Source organism: Haliaeetus leucocephalus, unplaced genomic scaffold (assembly GCF_000737465.1).
Source record: "Haliaeetus leucocephalus isolate CR32 unplaced genomic scaffold, Haliaeetus_leucocephalus-4.0 Scaffold317, whole genome shotgun sequence".
Taxonomy (NCBI): domain Eukaryota; kingdom Metazoa; phylum Chordata; class Aves; order Accipitriformes; family Accipitridae; genus Haliaeetus; species Haliaeetus leucocephalus.
Window position 1 is genome coordinate 8,147,521 of NW_010972753.1, and position 15,611 is coordinate 8,163,131.

The following is a 15,611-nucleotide window of genomic DNA, read 5'->3' on the forward strand; positions in this document are numbered from 1 at the left end:
ACATGGTTACAAAGCAGCAAGAGATGTGACTCCCAAGAGAAGGGGGCTGTCTGGGAGCCTCCTCTCCCCCCTGACATCAGAGTGATGAGGGGTAGCCCTCAGCTGCGCTATTGCAAAGTTGGTTCTGAGCCCCAGCAGCCAAACCTCCAGGAAGGGGAAGGATGTGGTCAGGGCCCTTACATGGTGCTCCCCTTCAATAACCTCTCCAAGCACCATCCCACCAGACATGCAGAACTGTCATCCAGAGGCTCTTGGGCATTCCTGCAGCAAATCCAGGTATGTTCTGGTACACAAACGGACAGGCTTTTATAGTCCAGTTTTCATTTCTTCTTCTTCCCAAATGGGATAATAAAGGGCCATTAAATCTTTGGTTCACAGTCTCTCGAATGACCTTTGTTTGCACAAGCAAACGGGAAAAAGAAAGACAGTAAGCTACAAGAAATAAGGCAAAAAGTAGAAGCAAGCAAATCTTCCAGCCATTCTGGAGGACTCCCCATTCTGTGGAGAAAGCTCCCACAATACCTACTTCCCATGCAAGCCTTCAGCCCCTTGTTTCTCTGTCACTGCTTGCGCTTCCGGGACAAGTACCTATTTAGGACCCTGACCTGGGTATTTTGCTCCTCTGCTGAGTTACAGCACTTGCCTGCTACAGTGGAGTGAGGGCTTTCCCAAGTCATTACAGACCCCCATGTGCTCTGCTTCATTCCTGATCTCATTAGCAGAATTATTATTGACTTTGCATAATCAAGGCTGAGCGGTTTACCCAAAAGAACAACCTGAGTGTTAATTTCTTGGCATTTCTTGTGAATGAAGGGTAACATGCCAACCTCATTCAGTTAATGTAAGAATAAAAAAGAATGCCTGTAGTAGACCCAGAGGGTATTTCAAATATTTACAGCCATATGTCTAGGGCTCTGAAGGCCTTAGAAGTACTTGAGATTGAGACTTAAAGCAAAAGGGGCACAGTTCTATGTAAGTCCCAGCTTTTATTAGAATTGCTGCAGGTAAGGGTTGAAAGCATTTCTGCTGTGAACATATTTTTAGTGACTTATTACCTGCTCATAATACAGTTCTTCCATGCTTCACAAGACATTTACATTTATGCTGACACAGTAGCAAAAAGTTACCACCCATTAAGGAGCTCTAAGCCTTTCAGTGCTGTTTAGCATGCCTGATATATTACGTGAAATGAAATATAAGTACTGTATCTGTATTTTCCACTGTGGAGCAATTCCATTGTGCACCACTATAGCTCAGTGGCCATAAGGTTCAGTGACAGCACTGAAGAACTCATAGGATGATTTTACCAGTCCACTGGCATTATTAGGGGATGAATCTCTGCGTCTATGGGGAACAGGTTTACTTCTCACTGCTTACCGAGAACACATCCACCATATGCCCCTGTAAGACTATGAATGACAATGAAGTAGTATTGTCAGAAATTTAAACCTTTTGAATGGGTATATATTTTCAAAACAAAACCAAAACTATGTTGGATAGCAATATTCTACCCAAAATATATGCAAGTGCCTCATTTTCAAATTCAGAGATCAGCCACACCAAAAAGGCATACTTTTATTTGTGTTTAATTTTGGATTCCTCAGAGGATACACTTGAGTAAAAATTTCCAGCTTTTTTCTGTAGAAAGAAAAATTATTTTGAAAAGAGAGATATGCAGCATTCCAATACACTCATGTATTTTCAAGCTCTGGGATTTTGAAATTTATAGGCTCACAGTCTTGCAAAAAGACTGAAAAGAGAAAAAGACCTTATAGTTAGTGATAACATAGGAACCTTAAATGGAAAGTCACCTGATGAGCCTGTGCTTACTCCCCCTCACCTTCCCAAACTTCTTTACTAAAGACTCTTGTCTAGCCAGGTCTTTTTTCCTATGCAATTCCCAGCCTTACATGGTTTCCTTCAAATTGATTTGATTACAGGAGACTTCATCTCCTCAGATGAGGTTTTGTTGGTTTTTGGGGGGGGGGTTGAGTTCAATTTGGTTTTGATTTCACAAAGTACAAACCCAGTTTCCACCTGGGTTTCCTACTATAAGATATGACATCTAGAAATGCTGGCAGAGGGACTGTCTGGTGTCTTGCTGCTAAGTGTCTAGTAAGTCTAGTATCTACTTTCAATAGATTAAGGAAGAAAATCCAGCAGTTTTCACTAGTTAGTAATTGATTGTGACTGAATTTCCTCTAATGGCATACCCTGTAAAGGAACCATCTTCTTTAAATTCTTTATCAGTCAAGTCGGGTAGGAATCAGCTGTCCTGACATCCTAAAAAAAGTCTAAGAAAAATAGGCAATTTCCCAGTATGATTGCTTCTTTTCCTTGACTGGTGGGACTGGCTATGTCTTGTTTCGGGTGGACACCTGTTAGATGGCTAACAAAAGGGACCATGCATCCCATCCCTGATGACTAGTTCAGAACAGAACAGGTTTTCCACAGTCACATGTTTCAAGCTAGAATAAACACACACACACAGAAAAAGAAACTCAAGAACTAGGAAGAAATAATGGCACAAACAGCAACCGTTCGAATACTTTGCAATCAGTAAATACCTTGTTCAGTTGCTTCTTTTTACTTGGAGCTGCTACCAGCAGTCTTTTCTTCAGAGAGAGCTCTACAGGGAATCTTGTAATATTTTATAAGAGTTTTGCTTGTGTGAGGCATGTCTTGTGTCAGTAGAAAATATTTGTTACTGACTTCATCAAAAGATTTGTCTGTGTAAAGTCCATGGCATTAATAGCCACAAGAGGAGAACCAGAATTCTTCATGGCTAATCAGGAAGATAGATACTGCAAGAATTTTTCATAGTCTTCTATTCAGTCTCTTCCTTGTTTTGTTTTAAAGTCCTATTAGAGATAACATAAAACCACACAAAATGCTACTTCAAAGTCAGGCTTCAGGACCTGATTAAAACACAGAAATGCAGACAAATGCAGAGTTCCAGTCCCTATTTAATTTATCTAAAGAATTCAGAGCATACCAATATACTATGCTAATCCACTGTGCTAATCTCTGAGTCTTTCACACTTTGGCAAATGAGGCTAAGGCCAGAGTGGCACAGTGACTCCTGCATGCCCCTAGCAGTATGCTGAGTTTCAAATTTGAGCATTACTTTAGTGCTGCTACCATGTGTGTCAATACACAGGTGTGTAGGTAGGAGAAAGAACAGGCTGGTGATGTTGGCCTCCTGTTTCTGTGTTCATTAAGATCAGTAAATAATTGTGGTAATCTAAGACAGATCTGTCTAATCCTCACAAAGTCCAGGCTACCATACAGGAACACTGTGATATTCAGTCAATGCTACATTTGTTCTTTGCTAAAAGACTCCAGAAATCTTATACCTTATCTCTTCTGAAGTTATCAAATTCTTCAAATGTTACAGTGTTACACCATCTCTTATCTTAGTTCAGATACCTTAACATTTATTGATGTTACTTCTGTAGCTACAATCAAACACTAAAAAGAAAAAAAACATAAAATACAGCAGCAGTTTTCATTTACTTACTATAGTTTGTTAATAAGTAAAACTTCTTACTTATTAGCAGCTTGTAAAATATCTGCATTTAAGTGTGCTATGCAGGCATGATAAATTATTCAGATAGCTGAAAAAATTGATTCATTACCACTTCTCATTAATATTTATGTGTTGCATGCTGAAGAGTGCAACAGGGATATATTTATTATGTTTGACTTGGGTATTTTCTGCCATCCTCCAGGGTGCTGTCCAGCATGACAAATGCAATCTTGGCTCGAGTTTATAAGCATAATGATCTGGACCTAATGACGAAAGAAGCCACGATCCCAATAATCAATGGATTGTCCGATTTATACCATCCTCTCCAGATTTTAGCTGATTACCTAACTCTTCAGGTAACAATATAATCCCTGTTTAATAACAATTTTTTTTGCTAAGTCTTGGTCTTGGTAAGTATTTGGGGATGTGAGGTTCAAAACCACTTATTCCTAGGTTTTTCTAAGTGGTAATTATATGGCACTTGTTATTTAAAGAGATCTTCATCCAGCAATGTAATTAAGGACCTGTTTAATTTAAAACAATTACCTAGTCCTATCAGCTGTCGTGGGACTGAAGTTAAGCATAAAATTAAGTACTTCATTGGAATTAGGCTGCAATTAAAAACATGTGCAGGGGGCTTTACATATTAAGATAAAGGTGAGATGTTGGCTCAACCAAAGCCAGTGGAAGTTTTTCCACTGACTTAAAAAAACTCAGTAGTTCACTCTTGATTCCTCCATAACCTATGAACAGTTTAAAAGGAATGACTATTCATATATTAGGAAATCGGTTGAACAAATTTGTTTTGAAAAGCCAGTTAATGCTAGCAGTGCAAACGCCTAGTGTTCAGGCACTTAAACCTATTTAAACTTTGCTCACATCAAAGAAGAGTTAAAAAAGATCATATTTTGTAGTTTAATCTAATGAAATAGTTGATTTGACAGCAGGATAATGTTTTACACATAGAATACCAGATGTTTATCTGTGAACAGAAGGACTATGCTGTTTTACAATCAATTGAGGAACTGGCTTATAAAAAAGATTATTATACTGCAGTGCTGGTTGACAACTATGATGAACTCCTCTGACCTTGTTTACTTTCTGAATGAATAAAAATCACACTGCTTTAAAAAGGGAGGGCAGAATAATTTCCTGATTCATTCAGCTGTGTTTCTCAGCTGTCAAAGACTGTTGTGGGACATTCAGTATATGGAAAAAGATCCAGTGAGAGTAATATTAAAATATTCATGCCTTAAATTTTAAATACTGAAAGACTCATATGTTTAGTGGAAATTACTTCTTCCTTACTTTGATGAGTATTTTTCATAAAATTTTTGATACTTAAAGTGAAGAGACCAGCAAAAATTGGTGAACTTGAGACTAAAATGTTTCACATACCTCAGGATAAGGTACATTTGTGAGATCACATTGAACCAGCTTCAATGAACTGTTCAAATTACGTAAGACAGAAAGCTGTAATGAGAATGCCATCAGTCATTAAATGTCATAATTTCATTTAAACACTGTGTGCAACTGTAAACCAGGTGGAACTTATGGTTGTGTTTTGCAGGGGGTTCTATCTTGCAAACACCTTATTTATTAGCATTTTATCACTTGTGAATAACAGGCTTCAGGATTAATCTGTGACTCATAGTCTACATGACTGTTGGTATCTCTGCCCCTAAACCTGTTTTTTTTCTGGGACACTAACTACAGCACCAATTTCCAGTCAATGAAGAGAGACCGCTGAGCATCTCAATCACCCTCTAGAAATGCATCTCTTTCTCCACTCGTCTTAGGGGGAAACTTATGGAGATCAGCAGAATGAGTACCTGCCCTGTTGATCATCCTCTGCTCCTCCTCCATTGTCTCCTTGTATAGGGCAGCCATGGTAGAAGGCTGGACTTTTCCTTGGTTTGAATACCTAGGGCAGCAGCAACAGCGGGTGGGTGCCCTTGTTGCATCAAGCACTGGGCAGGATGTCTTTGGAAAGAGTGTCCTCGCCCATTTTACATGATGAGGAAACAGGACCATAAACAGTTGCTGCTCAAACATGAGAAACATTTGACGTGGAGAGGTATCATGACGAAGTGAGCACTTACAGAGATCTCAGTGAGTGGCTCAGCTTTTGGACAGCCATGGAAGCTTTTTAAAATTTGCAGCACTTTCCCAGTCAGCCTGATAAGCAGAGCACCGTTTCCTCCCGCTGTGCCCATCTCTCTCCCAGGCTTTCCAGCATGTTCCTTCACCCAGAGTTTGTCAGGAGGTCTTTAGAGGGCAGCTGGGTGGCCACCCCACTTTGCCAAGGGCATGCCGCACCACCGGTTTCTGACCCACTTTCCTTTCTTGCTTTCTTACCCAGAAGGGAGAGGCAGGCGGGGGGAGCTCTCTGCAGCGCACTGTGGGTGTTGGCACTGCCTGCTCTTTCCCTTTCTGACCTGCCCGTCTGCTGCCTTTTTTCCTCTCTGCACTGTACACTGAGGTGGAGAAGACTGGTCTTACAGCCAGTAGCATGTAATAAAATGGCATTTTAATCATATAATGAACTTTACCAGATCACGGAAGTAGGAGGAACGCTTGAAGAAGTGTGAGCCACAGGGTCTAGCTGTTACCACAATCAAACTTTTGGGATTTTTGGCAGGGTAAAAAGATGTTATCCGAGTACTGCATGCAAGAAGATTAATATAGGGATGTTGAATAGTACCACCAATTCTTTAAATGAGTTGAAAGTTCATATATAACATTTGGACTGCTTTCCTGCAATGCAAAGGCAATTTATTTGATTTATACATACATGCAAATTACAATAGTGGCATAGGCCTTATATTTAAATGTAACTACAGATTTCATGCAGCTTATTTCTCTTTAAAAATGTCTCTTCCTTATATCTGTAAATATTTTCATGCCTGGATCTGCTCCTCCCTGCTGTACTCTTTTTTCCTCTTCTTTTTTCTCCTTCTGCATTTACCAGTGGAGCACTACATGCACTCTGGCCCTCTTCAGGCTTACCACATTTTTATTCTTCCATTTTCTAAATTGTATTAATTTTATCATGTGCCTTCTTGAATCCTCTTCGAGCACTTTCTCGTTGGTCTGAAACTACCTAATTTCCTGGTTTGTTTTCTCAGAATGTCTTCTTGCCTATGGCTTCTGATTCCTTTTCCACAGGTGCATTTTAGTGTGGTTATGTTAGTACAGTCTGTTGCATTCCACAAACAATGCATCTGGTTTATTTTCAGGGCTGTCAGTTCTCATTCTGTATTCACGGTGTTCTTGTCAGATCATGAAGTGTACTCCTGTCATGAACACTAGGGTGAGATTCTTCCAGTTCAACATCTTCTTGCCCAGTGCCTTCTTCCTGAGCAGCCTGGAGCCCCTCACATGTTTGACATCTAAGCTGGCTCTGCCCTTTAATACTGTGGTCAGGATTAATGCCCTCTATTATGCCAAGAGGGATGTTTTTCTTAGCACACATGCTACCCTCTTTCTTAAAAGTTGGGTTGAGCTGAGTTTGCGCTTGAGTTACAACCCACTAGAAATGGTTGTAAACATTATGCAACCTGATTTTGAGGGTTTGGGGATTTGGCCTTTAAAGACTGAGTTTGTGTGCTGGTACTGTGCACACGCAGAGCCACTTCTCCGTCTGTGCTGAAGGCGTATAACAGCCACTTGCTGAGTCCACCCGGTGCCTCTCAGTCTCCTGGGCGGAAACTGTGGCTCACAACTTCTGCTCTGAGAAGCTTGGCTGGAGGACAGCATCATACAATTTGTATCCTGGGGACAAACCGGGTACTGACATTGATTCAATTGATATTAATGTCACTGGCCAAATCAGCTAACTTGTAGCTGACTGCAGGGTGGCCAGACTGGTAATTAGAGTGGATCCATATGCCACTATCTTTTTATGTCACTGGTCTGAAGGGAAATTTCTTTTTCAGAAAGAAATTGTTGGCATAAGAAATACATCAATGATTCCTTTTTAAATAGTGTAACAAATTACAGCATTGCCCAGCTTGAAGAGGGCTGCCATGTATTCTCAACTTCTCCTCAATATGTGACCCAAAGAGCTCAAATTATTATAGTCTTCAAATTCATCATCATCGTCATCATCATCATTATTCTAACAGTTAGAAATCCCAACTAAGATCTGGACTGATCTTCTAGAATATACTGTTTCAATAACCATGACAAAAAACAACGTGGGAGTAAGAAACATAACTGGCCCAGCATCTGCCTTCAGCTCAGTTTGAGAGCCGATAGATCCAAGTTTGCCCAGTTTCTCATTTACTGGATTGCACTGCCTCCCAAAGGGCTAAAGCTTTGACTAGTCCCATGCTTTCCTTTTTAAATTTTGACAGATTATTGATTCATTATTCAAAAGCTTGTTTTAATTGAGGGCTGTTATGACTGTTGTGGTCAAACATTTCAGAAGTAATCTATAATGGTGTCAGTTTCAGCCCAGCTGGAAGCAAGTCCAGGCAGAGGCAGACATGAATGTCCCTAATTAGTTAAACCAGTCTTCTCTAAACATACAACAGTACTAAATCACTGAGCATGCTTATTTTTTCCCAGGGTTTGATACGCTGATACACTGCAACCATGGATAAGAACAGAATGAAACATTGTAAAAGCAGCATGAGCATGAGAAAGTTGACTGTAAAATTGACATTAATTATTTAGCAGGGATTTTTCATGAGAATAGCAAAGTCAAGTTTTGTGGCACTACAGCAGCAGTTACTAGTTTGCCAAAGAGACATTCATAAGGGAGAAGGGCTCTAGACTTTCTAAATATGTTATTTTTTGTATGGCTTTACTAGAAGTGTAAATATTTTGAAGTCAGGTTCTAAATGTAAAGCGAAACTGCAGAACACCCAAGCAGGTAAAAAGCCTACATCAATATAACAGAGTTTGGAAAAATTGGGGAGGGGTGTAAGGTGAAAAATATCTTCAGAGGCTCAGGTCATCAGCATGTATTGTAAAGGTGCTGGTTTAACCTAGAGTGTTACCATCGTGGCAAAACACTTTTAGCAGGATTTTCTCTGTGCAGTTGTATAAGCATATACTATAAAACAGGAAAAAAATATGTATGTCTCATATACGGTAGCTTTCATATTGTCTCAAAGCGTTCTGGTTCTGACCAACACAATAATCTCATCTTTCTTGGAATTTGAGGATGGATGTGTATAAGCAGTACAGTCACAGTCATAGTGACTGGCTTTAGATGAAGAGGTTTGAGTTACAGCAGCAGTATACCAGTGGCAGCATAAAGCTTAACACAGGATATAAAATAGGCTCCACTAGCACACACACAGCTTGATTCTGCCTTGTCTATGACTTCTTCCATTAGCTAAATGTCTTCATTAAGATTAGCTCAGCTATGCCCACTCTATACAGTAGTCACTGCAGATGTGGCTTTGCAATTTGCAGTGCATATTGAGGGTCATTATACAGACATCTCCAGTACTTCGTATTTTATCTGTAACAGCTAGTAGCTTGGGAAAACAGAGAAAACTATTTAGTATGCACTGTGCTGCTTTTAATGCAGAGTAGCAGCTGGTAATAAGGTGGAAGTTATTTAACATAGCAGTATATTTGTGACTCACTAGTCAGTGCTTTGAGCATTACAGGCTGCGATGCCTATTTTTAAACAGTAAAATCAAAAAACTCAGGGCTGTCTCATTTGCTCCTGGCTGTGGGTTTGTGTCTCAGCTATCACTAAGCCCTAGCTGCAAACAACCCCTTAAATAAATGCTTTAGTTTGGTCTTCTCCTAGGAGCACCATTGCTAGGAGATGTGGAAGAACTTTGAAAGATCCTTAGAGACCTGCAAAGCTGTTATACTGAAATAACTTCCATGTACACAAAGTCCTGATTTGATCTGTAAATGCCCTTGCATCAAACCTCTGCCAATGAGCCTGCTGCTAACAAACTTCAAGTGAAAAAGCGATAGTTTTACAATAACATAGTTTTAGCCCCTAAACTGTAGGCAGCCTAGGACTCTATTAGGTTTAGATTTCAACAGCATTTTAATGTCATTCAATATTTCAAGTGTTACTATTTTTGACTCGAAATTGTGGTCGCTGGCAGAAATGCCAATAACTTTGTTCTGGAACAACTTCACAGCTATTTGTTTAGGAGAAACTGCTGCTGGGAGAGGAGGGTCCCAGCCCTTTTCCCATTCGGTCTTTTGGCATCTTTGCTGCAACTGCCTGCAAGGTTGCCAGTTAGTACGGCTCTACAACGTGGATGCTTATCCTCTCTGACAAGCATTGAATCATGTCACACAAAGTGTTGAAACACTGTCTGGCTTCCAGCTACTACAATGTAATTGTAGCATGGCCCAATTTTGAACTAAGAATAAAAGAGTCTCCATCGTGTCTTTAGTCTTTTGAGTCATGAGGTGGAGTTGTACAGAGCAGGCATATACAGATGTATTTGATTATGTCTTTACAAACTTTCTGGTATCAACTTAAGTAACTATAAACATGCATATTTAAAACAAGGCTTGCTAAAAGATCTCAAATTGTCCTGCTCTGGAAATATGAAACTCCTGTTACTCTTGTTCCTCTTTAGGCCTTATCTGTTGGTGGCTGAGGGCCAGAGTAGCTGCACATGTACACACTGTAAGCGCCATCAGGCAAAGCTACAGTTAACACTGTAATGCTGATTCCAGTTCTGGTAAAAAAATCACTGCACTCTCACTGTGCAACGGAGAGCAAACCCTGCAGGCCATGAGTGGCACAGCTGCTTTCACAGTATTGCTCTTTGTTGTCCTGTACAGCTGTGACGGTTAAAATGCACTCTAAGGGTATGGTTGCCATGGCCGGAGGGAATACTGTATAGAGCCAGCCAAGCCAGAGCAAACATGAATAGGGATATTTTCACAATCTGGGGGAAAGCTGGAAGGATTGCTATCCTAGGCATTAGGACTGCCTCTAAATTAAGAATTTCTACCGTTCACTGATATATATGAGCACCAACTCATGGCTGTACGGCTTTGGTGCTATAGTTGCTGTGTGTCCAGTGCTGTGTCTCTCAGCCTGGGCCTCACCATATGGCATACATGTCAATGTGTCCTTCACTGGAGAAAGCTGCAGCACTTGTGTCTTCATGTATGACACAGGGGGCTTTCCCTCCCTGACCATCTTGTAGCTGCAGGAAGTTCAATTAAATGTATGGTTTCATGCAGCTAGCATTTGAAGGTAGCCAGCCTTCTTTGCACCAGACCCATCTGATCAATTCCTCCTACCTAGGGCATCAGCTTCCTCAGCTCGCTTGGAACATAACCCCAGGGCTGTCTGATTCGTTTGGCAGGAGCACTATGGTGGGCTCAACGGGCTCACTGTCACCTGGATTGGGGACGGAAACAACATCCTCCACTCCATCATGATGAGTGCTGCAAAGCTGGGAATGCACCTGCGTATCGCGACTCCCAAGGTAAAGAAAGCCATGCGCACAGAGTAAGGAAGGCAAACTTTGCCCATTCTTGTCTCAGCCACTTGGATACTTCCCAAGGGCCTCAGGTAGTGGTGCTTGCATGTATCTTGAGTACCAGCCTTCAGAAGCAATGTTCAGAATCCTGATTCTGTTATTTTGATGCAAAGCAGGAGTAATTCTACTGAGTCCAACTTCAGAAGGGCTGAGGGGAATTCATGACTGCAGTATAAATCATGGTGGATAATAATTCAATTTGAGAAAGCATTACAAAGTCATCCAATGCCCCCTCCCCCCAAATTTTAAAGTTGTTTCAGATTGGTGGAAGTGTTGCATCTTGGTTGGTTCAGATTAGTGATGCAGCTTTTTAGAATGCTGCATTATAATACAACATAAAATATAAAACAAAGAATCAGTTTAGAACAAAAAAAATTAAATTATGTATAGGCATTTCATTCTGTAACTACTGAAATACATTTTTCTTACCGTATCAGAACACTTTCCACCAGTTTATCTCCAAAATAAACTTTCAACAAAATCAACATAATTTCCTGAGGTTTTACAGTTTTGAAAGACATTCTTCCCATGGCAAATGGTTCAGTATTATTTTTCTAACCAATGTTAATAATCAGTAAAGCTCTTATATATGTCCCATGATATGTTACCTATCATCTCTTTTGGCAGGGCTTTGAACCAGACCTCAGAATAACTCAAATAACTGAACAGTACTCCAAAGAGGTAGGACGCTAAGAAATAGCCTAGTAGAATAGTTTGAATAGAGTTTATTTTTGTTATAAACGAAGTTGAAATTCCTTGTCTTCCTGATCTTCCTTATTTTATTCACATTAGTATGGTACCAAGTTACTTCTCACAACAGATCCTTTGGAAGCTGCAGACGGTGCCAATGTCTTAGTTACAGATACATGGATAAGTATGGGACAAGAAGAGGAAAAGAAAGAAAGACTAAAGGCATTTCAAGGTTATCAGATTACAATGCAGGTAAAAACTGAGATTTAGGTTTTTGTTGATGCTTTTAAGAATCAACATCAGCAAAGCATGGGTTTGGTATTTTTTTGAGTGGGGCCATGGAACAACCACATGCAAACCTCCCTTCAGCTTGAAAAACTCACAAAGATAGCAAGGCTTGAGTTATCTTATACATTTCATGTTGCTTGGCCTCTTTCAGAGCTTCCCAATGAGATCTAACTCCAGAACATGTGCAGGAGGCCTAACCTTTTACTTCTTTATGACCTAAAAACTATTTCTAACTTTGCATTTCCTCTTTGCTACCAGAAATGATCCCTTATATTTTATTTCGAATGAGTAGCTCACAGATTAACTCTTAAATGTCTGGGCAGCATTTGGGGCAATTTTGTGTATATCCGTCAATGAATAAAGCATGAAATATATGTCTTTAAAATCATCTAGTTGAAATGCTTATCATTACAAAATCAGTTAGAGAAAAGTGCAAAGCCATAAACTATTAATTGTCCAAGATAAAAAGGACATTTTCATTGCTGACAGAATTACTGGTTTAATTGACTGTATTTTAACATAAGTTCACAAAATACTATTGATGGGTATGTCTCTGAACTGGCCTAAAATGCTTTACTTCCTTGTTCATTGGTATTAGATCAATATATTATGAGTGACAACATCAAAAGAAAAAACTATGGCCTTTTAAATCATGGTTTAGTATGTTCTTGTTGCAATTATCAATAGTATTATATTACCGTATGGCATTCAAATAAAGATTGCATTTTATTGATCCACTAAGTCACTGGAGTTTTTACTCGCCTACTAAAGCCAGAGAAATTAGAGTAAATATTTGACTTTTGTGAAGTCAGCGCTGAACTCTTACTGACATAAATGGGGATATTCCCATCTTAATCACAGATGAGGAATTCTTTTGAAGTCAGTGGAATTCTTCTGAGTTCATCATCCAAGTAACTAGAGTGCGAGCTCATATAAAATTTGTTAACCTTTTTACTAGTCAAAGATTTTATTAATGTCCTCACATATTTCTTTATTTTTATATGCTTTTTGATCTACAGACTGCAAAATCTGCTGCTTCCAACTGGACTTTTTTACATTGTTTGCCCAGAAAACCTGAAGAAGTTGATGATGAAGTGTTTTATTCTCCACGGTCATTGGTTTTCCAGGAGGCTGAAAACAGAAAATGGACAATTATGGTAACAAAAAGAAGATAACAATAGTTAGAGATTAGGGTCAGCTTCTGTTCTGCCTTACACTACAGGCTTGGCTTCAGCTTAGTTCCTCAATAAACAGTAGATGTTAACACATATGTTTCAAATGCACCCCACAGCACATCACAATTTTGACTGTAGGCAACATATATATGTAGCACAAATACTTCTGGACACAAATGTGACCTATTTTGATGATAATCTGCTGTTGCTTGACCCAGCTTTTATCACTAAATGAAATCTACAGTATAAGCTGTAATTTTTTGGTATTTAAATCACTGGATTTTCTCTAATGATTAACTCAGCTGTTCAACTTTAAAACATGTTAAATGCTGAGGTCCCAGGGACTGGTCTTAGAAACTACAATTTCCCAAACACTTAAAGCTAGAGATTCTGCAGTTTTCTCTCAAGAAAACCTGCCACTGACACCAGTGGGAACTTTCCCTGAGAAAGTGCTGCAAGAGCAAAGCTTTGAAGGACCCTGAAAAGTTATGGTGTGGGTAATACTGTGTGACCCATGGGAACCATGACAGGACACATGGCACTTAACATAAACCATAACTCCCCTCTCAACATTCCTAGAATTTCAGAAAATTACTGCCAGATCTCAGTAGCCTGTTATTTATTGTCAGCTTTAGAACCATCATGTCGTCAAAAGCTAGTGAAAACTTTGAGGTAAAAAACCAAACCAAAACAAAAATGACATTGTCATAGCTCTCAGATGAACTCTAGACATGCTCCAGGTGAAGAAGTGGTTGAATATTGTATTTACCAAAACCTCAGATTTTGGACATTGTCAAAATTACTAACAAATTTGTGTTAAATTCAGAGTTTTAGCCTTAAAATTCCAAAAAGTGCTCATATATTTTATTTTTATTTTGCAATGTTTCTAATCGCCCTAAATATTATTTTTTACAAAGAAAATAAACCCTTTACTTTGGGTTCCAGCTGCACATTTTTTGGGGGGTAAGAAAAATGTCATATTTGTATTTTATCAAGCTATAGGAATAATGAATGTATGGGTCTTGTTTATATATTATTTTCTACCACTTTCAGCTCAGACAGCAAACTGAAAAATAAATTATTTGCTCAGCTGTAGTTCCAAACAGTGCTGAGGGCAGCTACGACATGGGTAGCAGCGGGGGGCTGCCCCGCTGTATGTTCAGTCCCCACTGTGTGCCTGGGACTACCTGTCACACTGAGAAGTGCTGAAGGGAGAGGAAGGACAGGCAACAAGACCACAACCCCTGGAGAACCATTGTAAACCCAGTTCTGGGCCAAAATAACAATTTGCGGTCAGACATGGCCGTGAAATCACAACAGTGTGAAACAGGTAATACCTTGTCAAAACCAAGCAAGCGTGGGGCTTGTTATGTACACAGGTGTGGGGAGGACGGCAGAGCTGCTGCAACACCATGTTTTATTTAGCTGACATTCCCATTACTCTTATTTTACAGCCATACCTAAGGTTTGTTGGAGTACTAGGGGAGGGCAGGAGGGGTAGATGACACACTATTAACCTCAGCGAGGATTTTCCATGTTTTACCACAGAAAGTATAGCTAAACTGGGATAAATTTCAAAGTCCTTATTCTAGTATGTCTCTTACTTCTGCTAGTGGAAGTTCTGCTGAATTCCACAAGCAAGCCCATGTGCCGTTTGGGTACCTACAGCATCTCCTAGCAGTAGCTGAGGATACAATATAACATGCCAAAAAGGCCTCAGCATTTGATCTAAATGCTTTGTCTGAATTTCTTCTAGGCTGTCCATTAATATATTTTGTCCGCACTATCAGCTACAATACAGAACATCCTAACTGATTTTCAGCTCTTTCCTGATTCATCATCAGAAATTCTAGCAAATAAATCTAAGTGTGCGGTTTTTGTCAGGACAATAATTTTCAACACAAGACTTTAGAGCTGGAAAATATTTCCCCCTTATTTATTTTTATGGAGTATCTGTTTCCAATGTGATTGGATTTTTTCTTTTCTTCCTCCTCTAGGCTGTCATGGTTTCCCTGCTGACAGATTACTCACCACAGCTACAAAAGCCTACATTTTGATGCTTGGATTCCTGCCAAAAGAAAAATATTCCTCATCGGCAGAATATTCTGGTCCACAAATACATAGATCTTCTTCAGAAAGCATCCAGGCAATGAATGATTCTTTAATAAAACTGTATAGTTAGCTGTATAATATTGCATTACACTCGTGAAAATGTTCAAGACAATGAACACCATTGCAAAAGCTGCTTTTCATCTTGATGCTCCAAGTTGGCTATGCTTTCTAGTGATCAGCATCACGGAAAATGTTCCAAGGTTGTACTTTAATGATTGGCTCTACCAGCATTGTAGGCATAGCGCAGTCTACACATAGCTGTGTTGGAATTTGTATAGTGTAATGTGACAGACATAAACTTCTCCCTAAACCTGTCCATTTAATTGC

At 39.6% G+C, this 15,611-nt stretch overlaps 1 protein-coding gene across 1 annotated transcript in view; it reads left to right on the forward strand.

Moving 5' to 3' along the window:
• OTC (ornithine carbamoyltransferase) overlaps positions 1–15,356 on the forward strand; it is a 31,434-nt gene extending 16,078 nt beyond the window's left edge. The window contains exons 5-10 of the mRNA XM_010571341.1: positions 3,732–3,885; positions 10,843–10,965; positions 11,647–11,700; positions 11,812–11,961; positions 13,017–13,154; positions 15,170–15,356. Coding sequence (XP_010569643.1) covers positions 3,732–3,885; positions 10,843–10,965; positions 11,647–11,700; positions 11,812–11,961; positions 13,017–13,154; positions 15,170–15,229 — 679 coding nt within the window. The 3' untranslated portion in view covers positions 15,230–15,356. The remainder of the gene's footprint in view (positions 1–3,731; positions 3,886–10,842; positions 10,966–11,646; positions 11,701–11,811; positions 11,962–13,016; positions 13,155–15,169) is intronic.
• Positions 15,357–15,611: the final 255 nt, after the last annotated feature.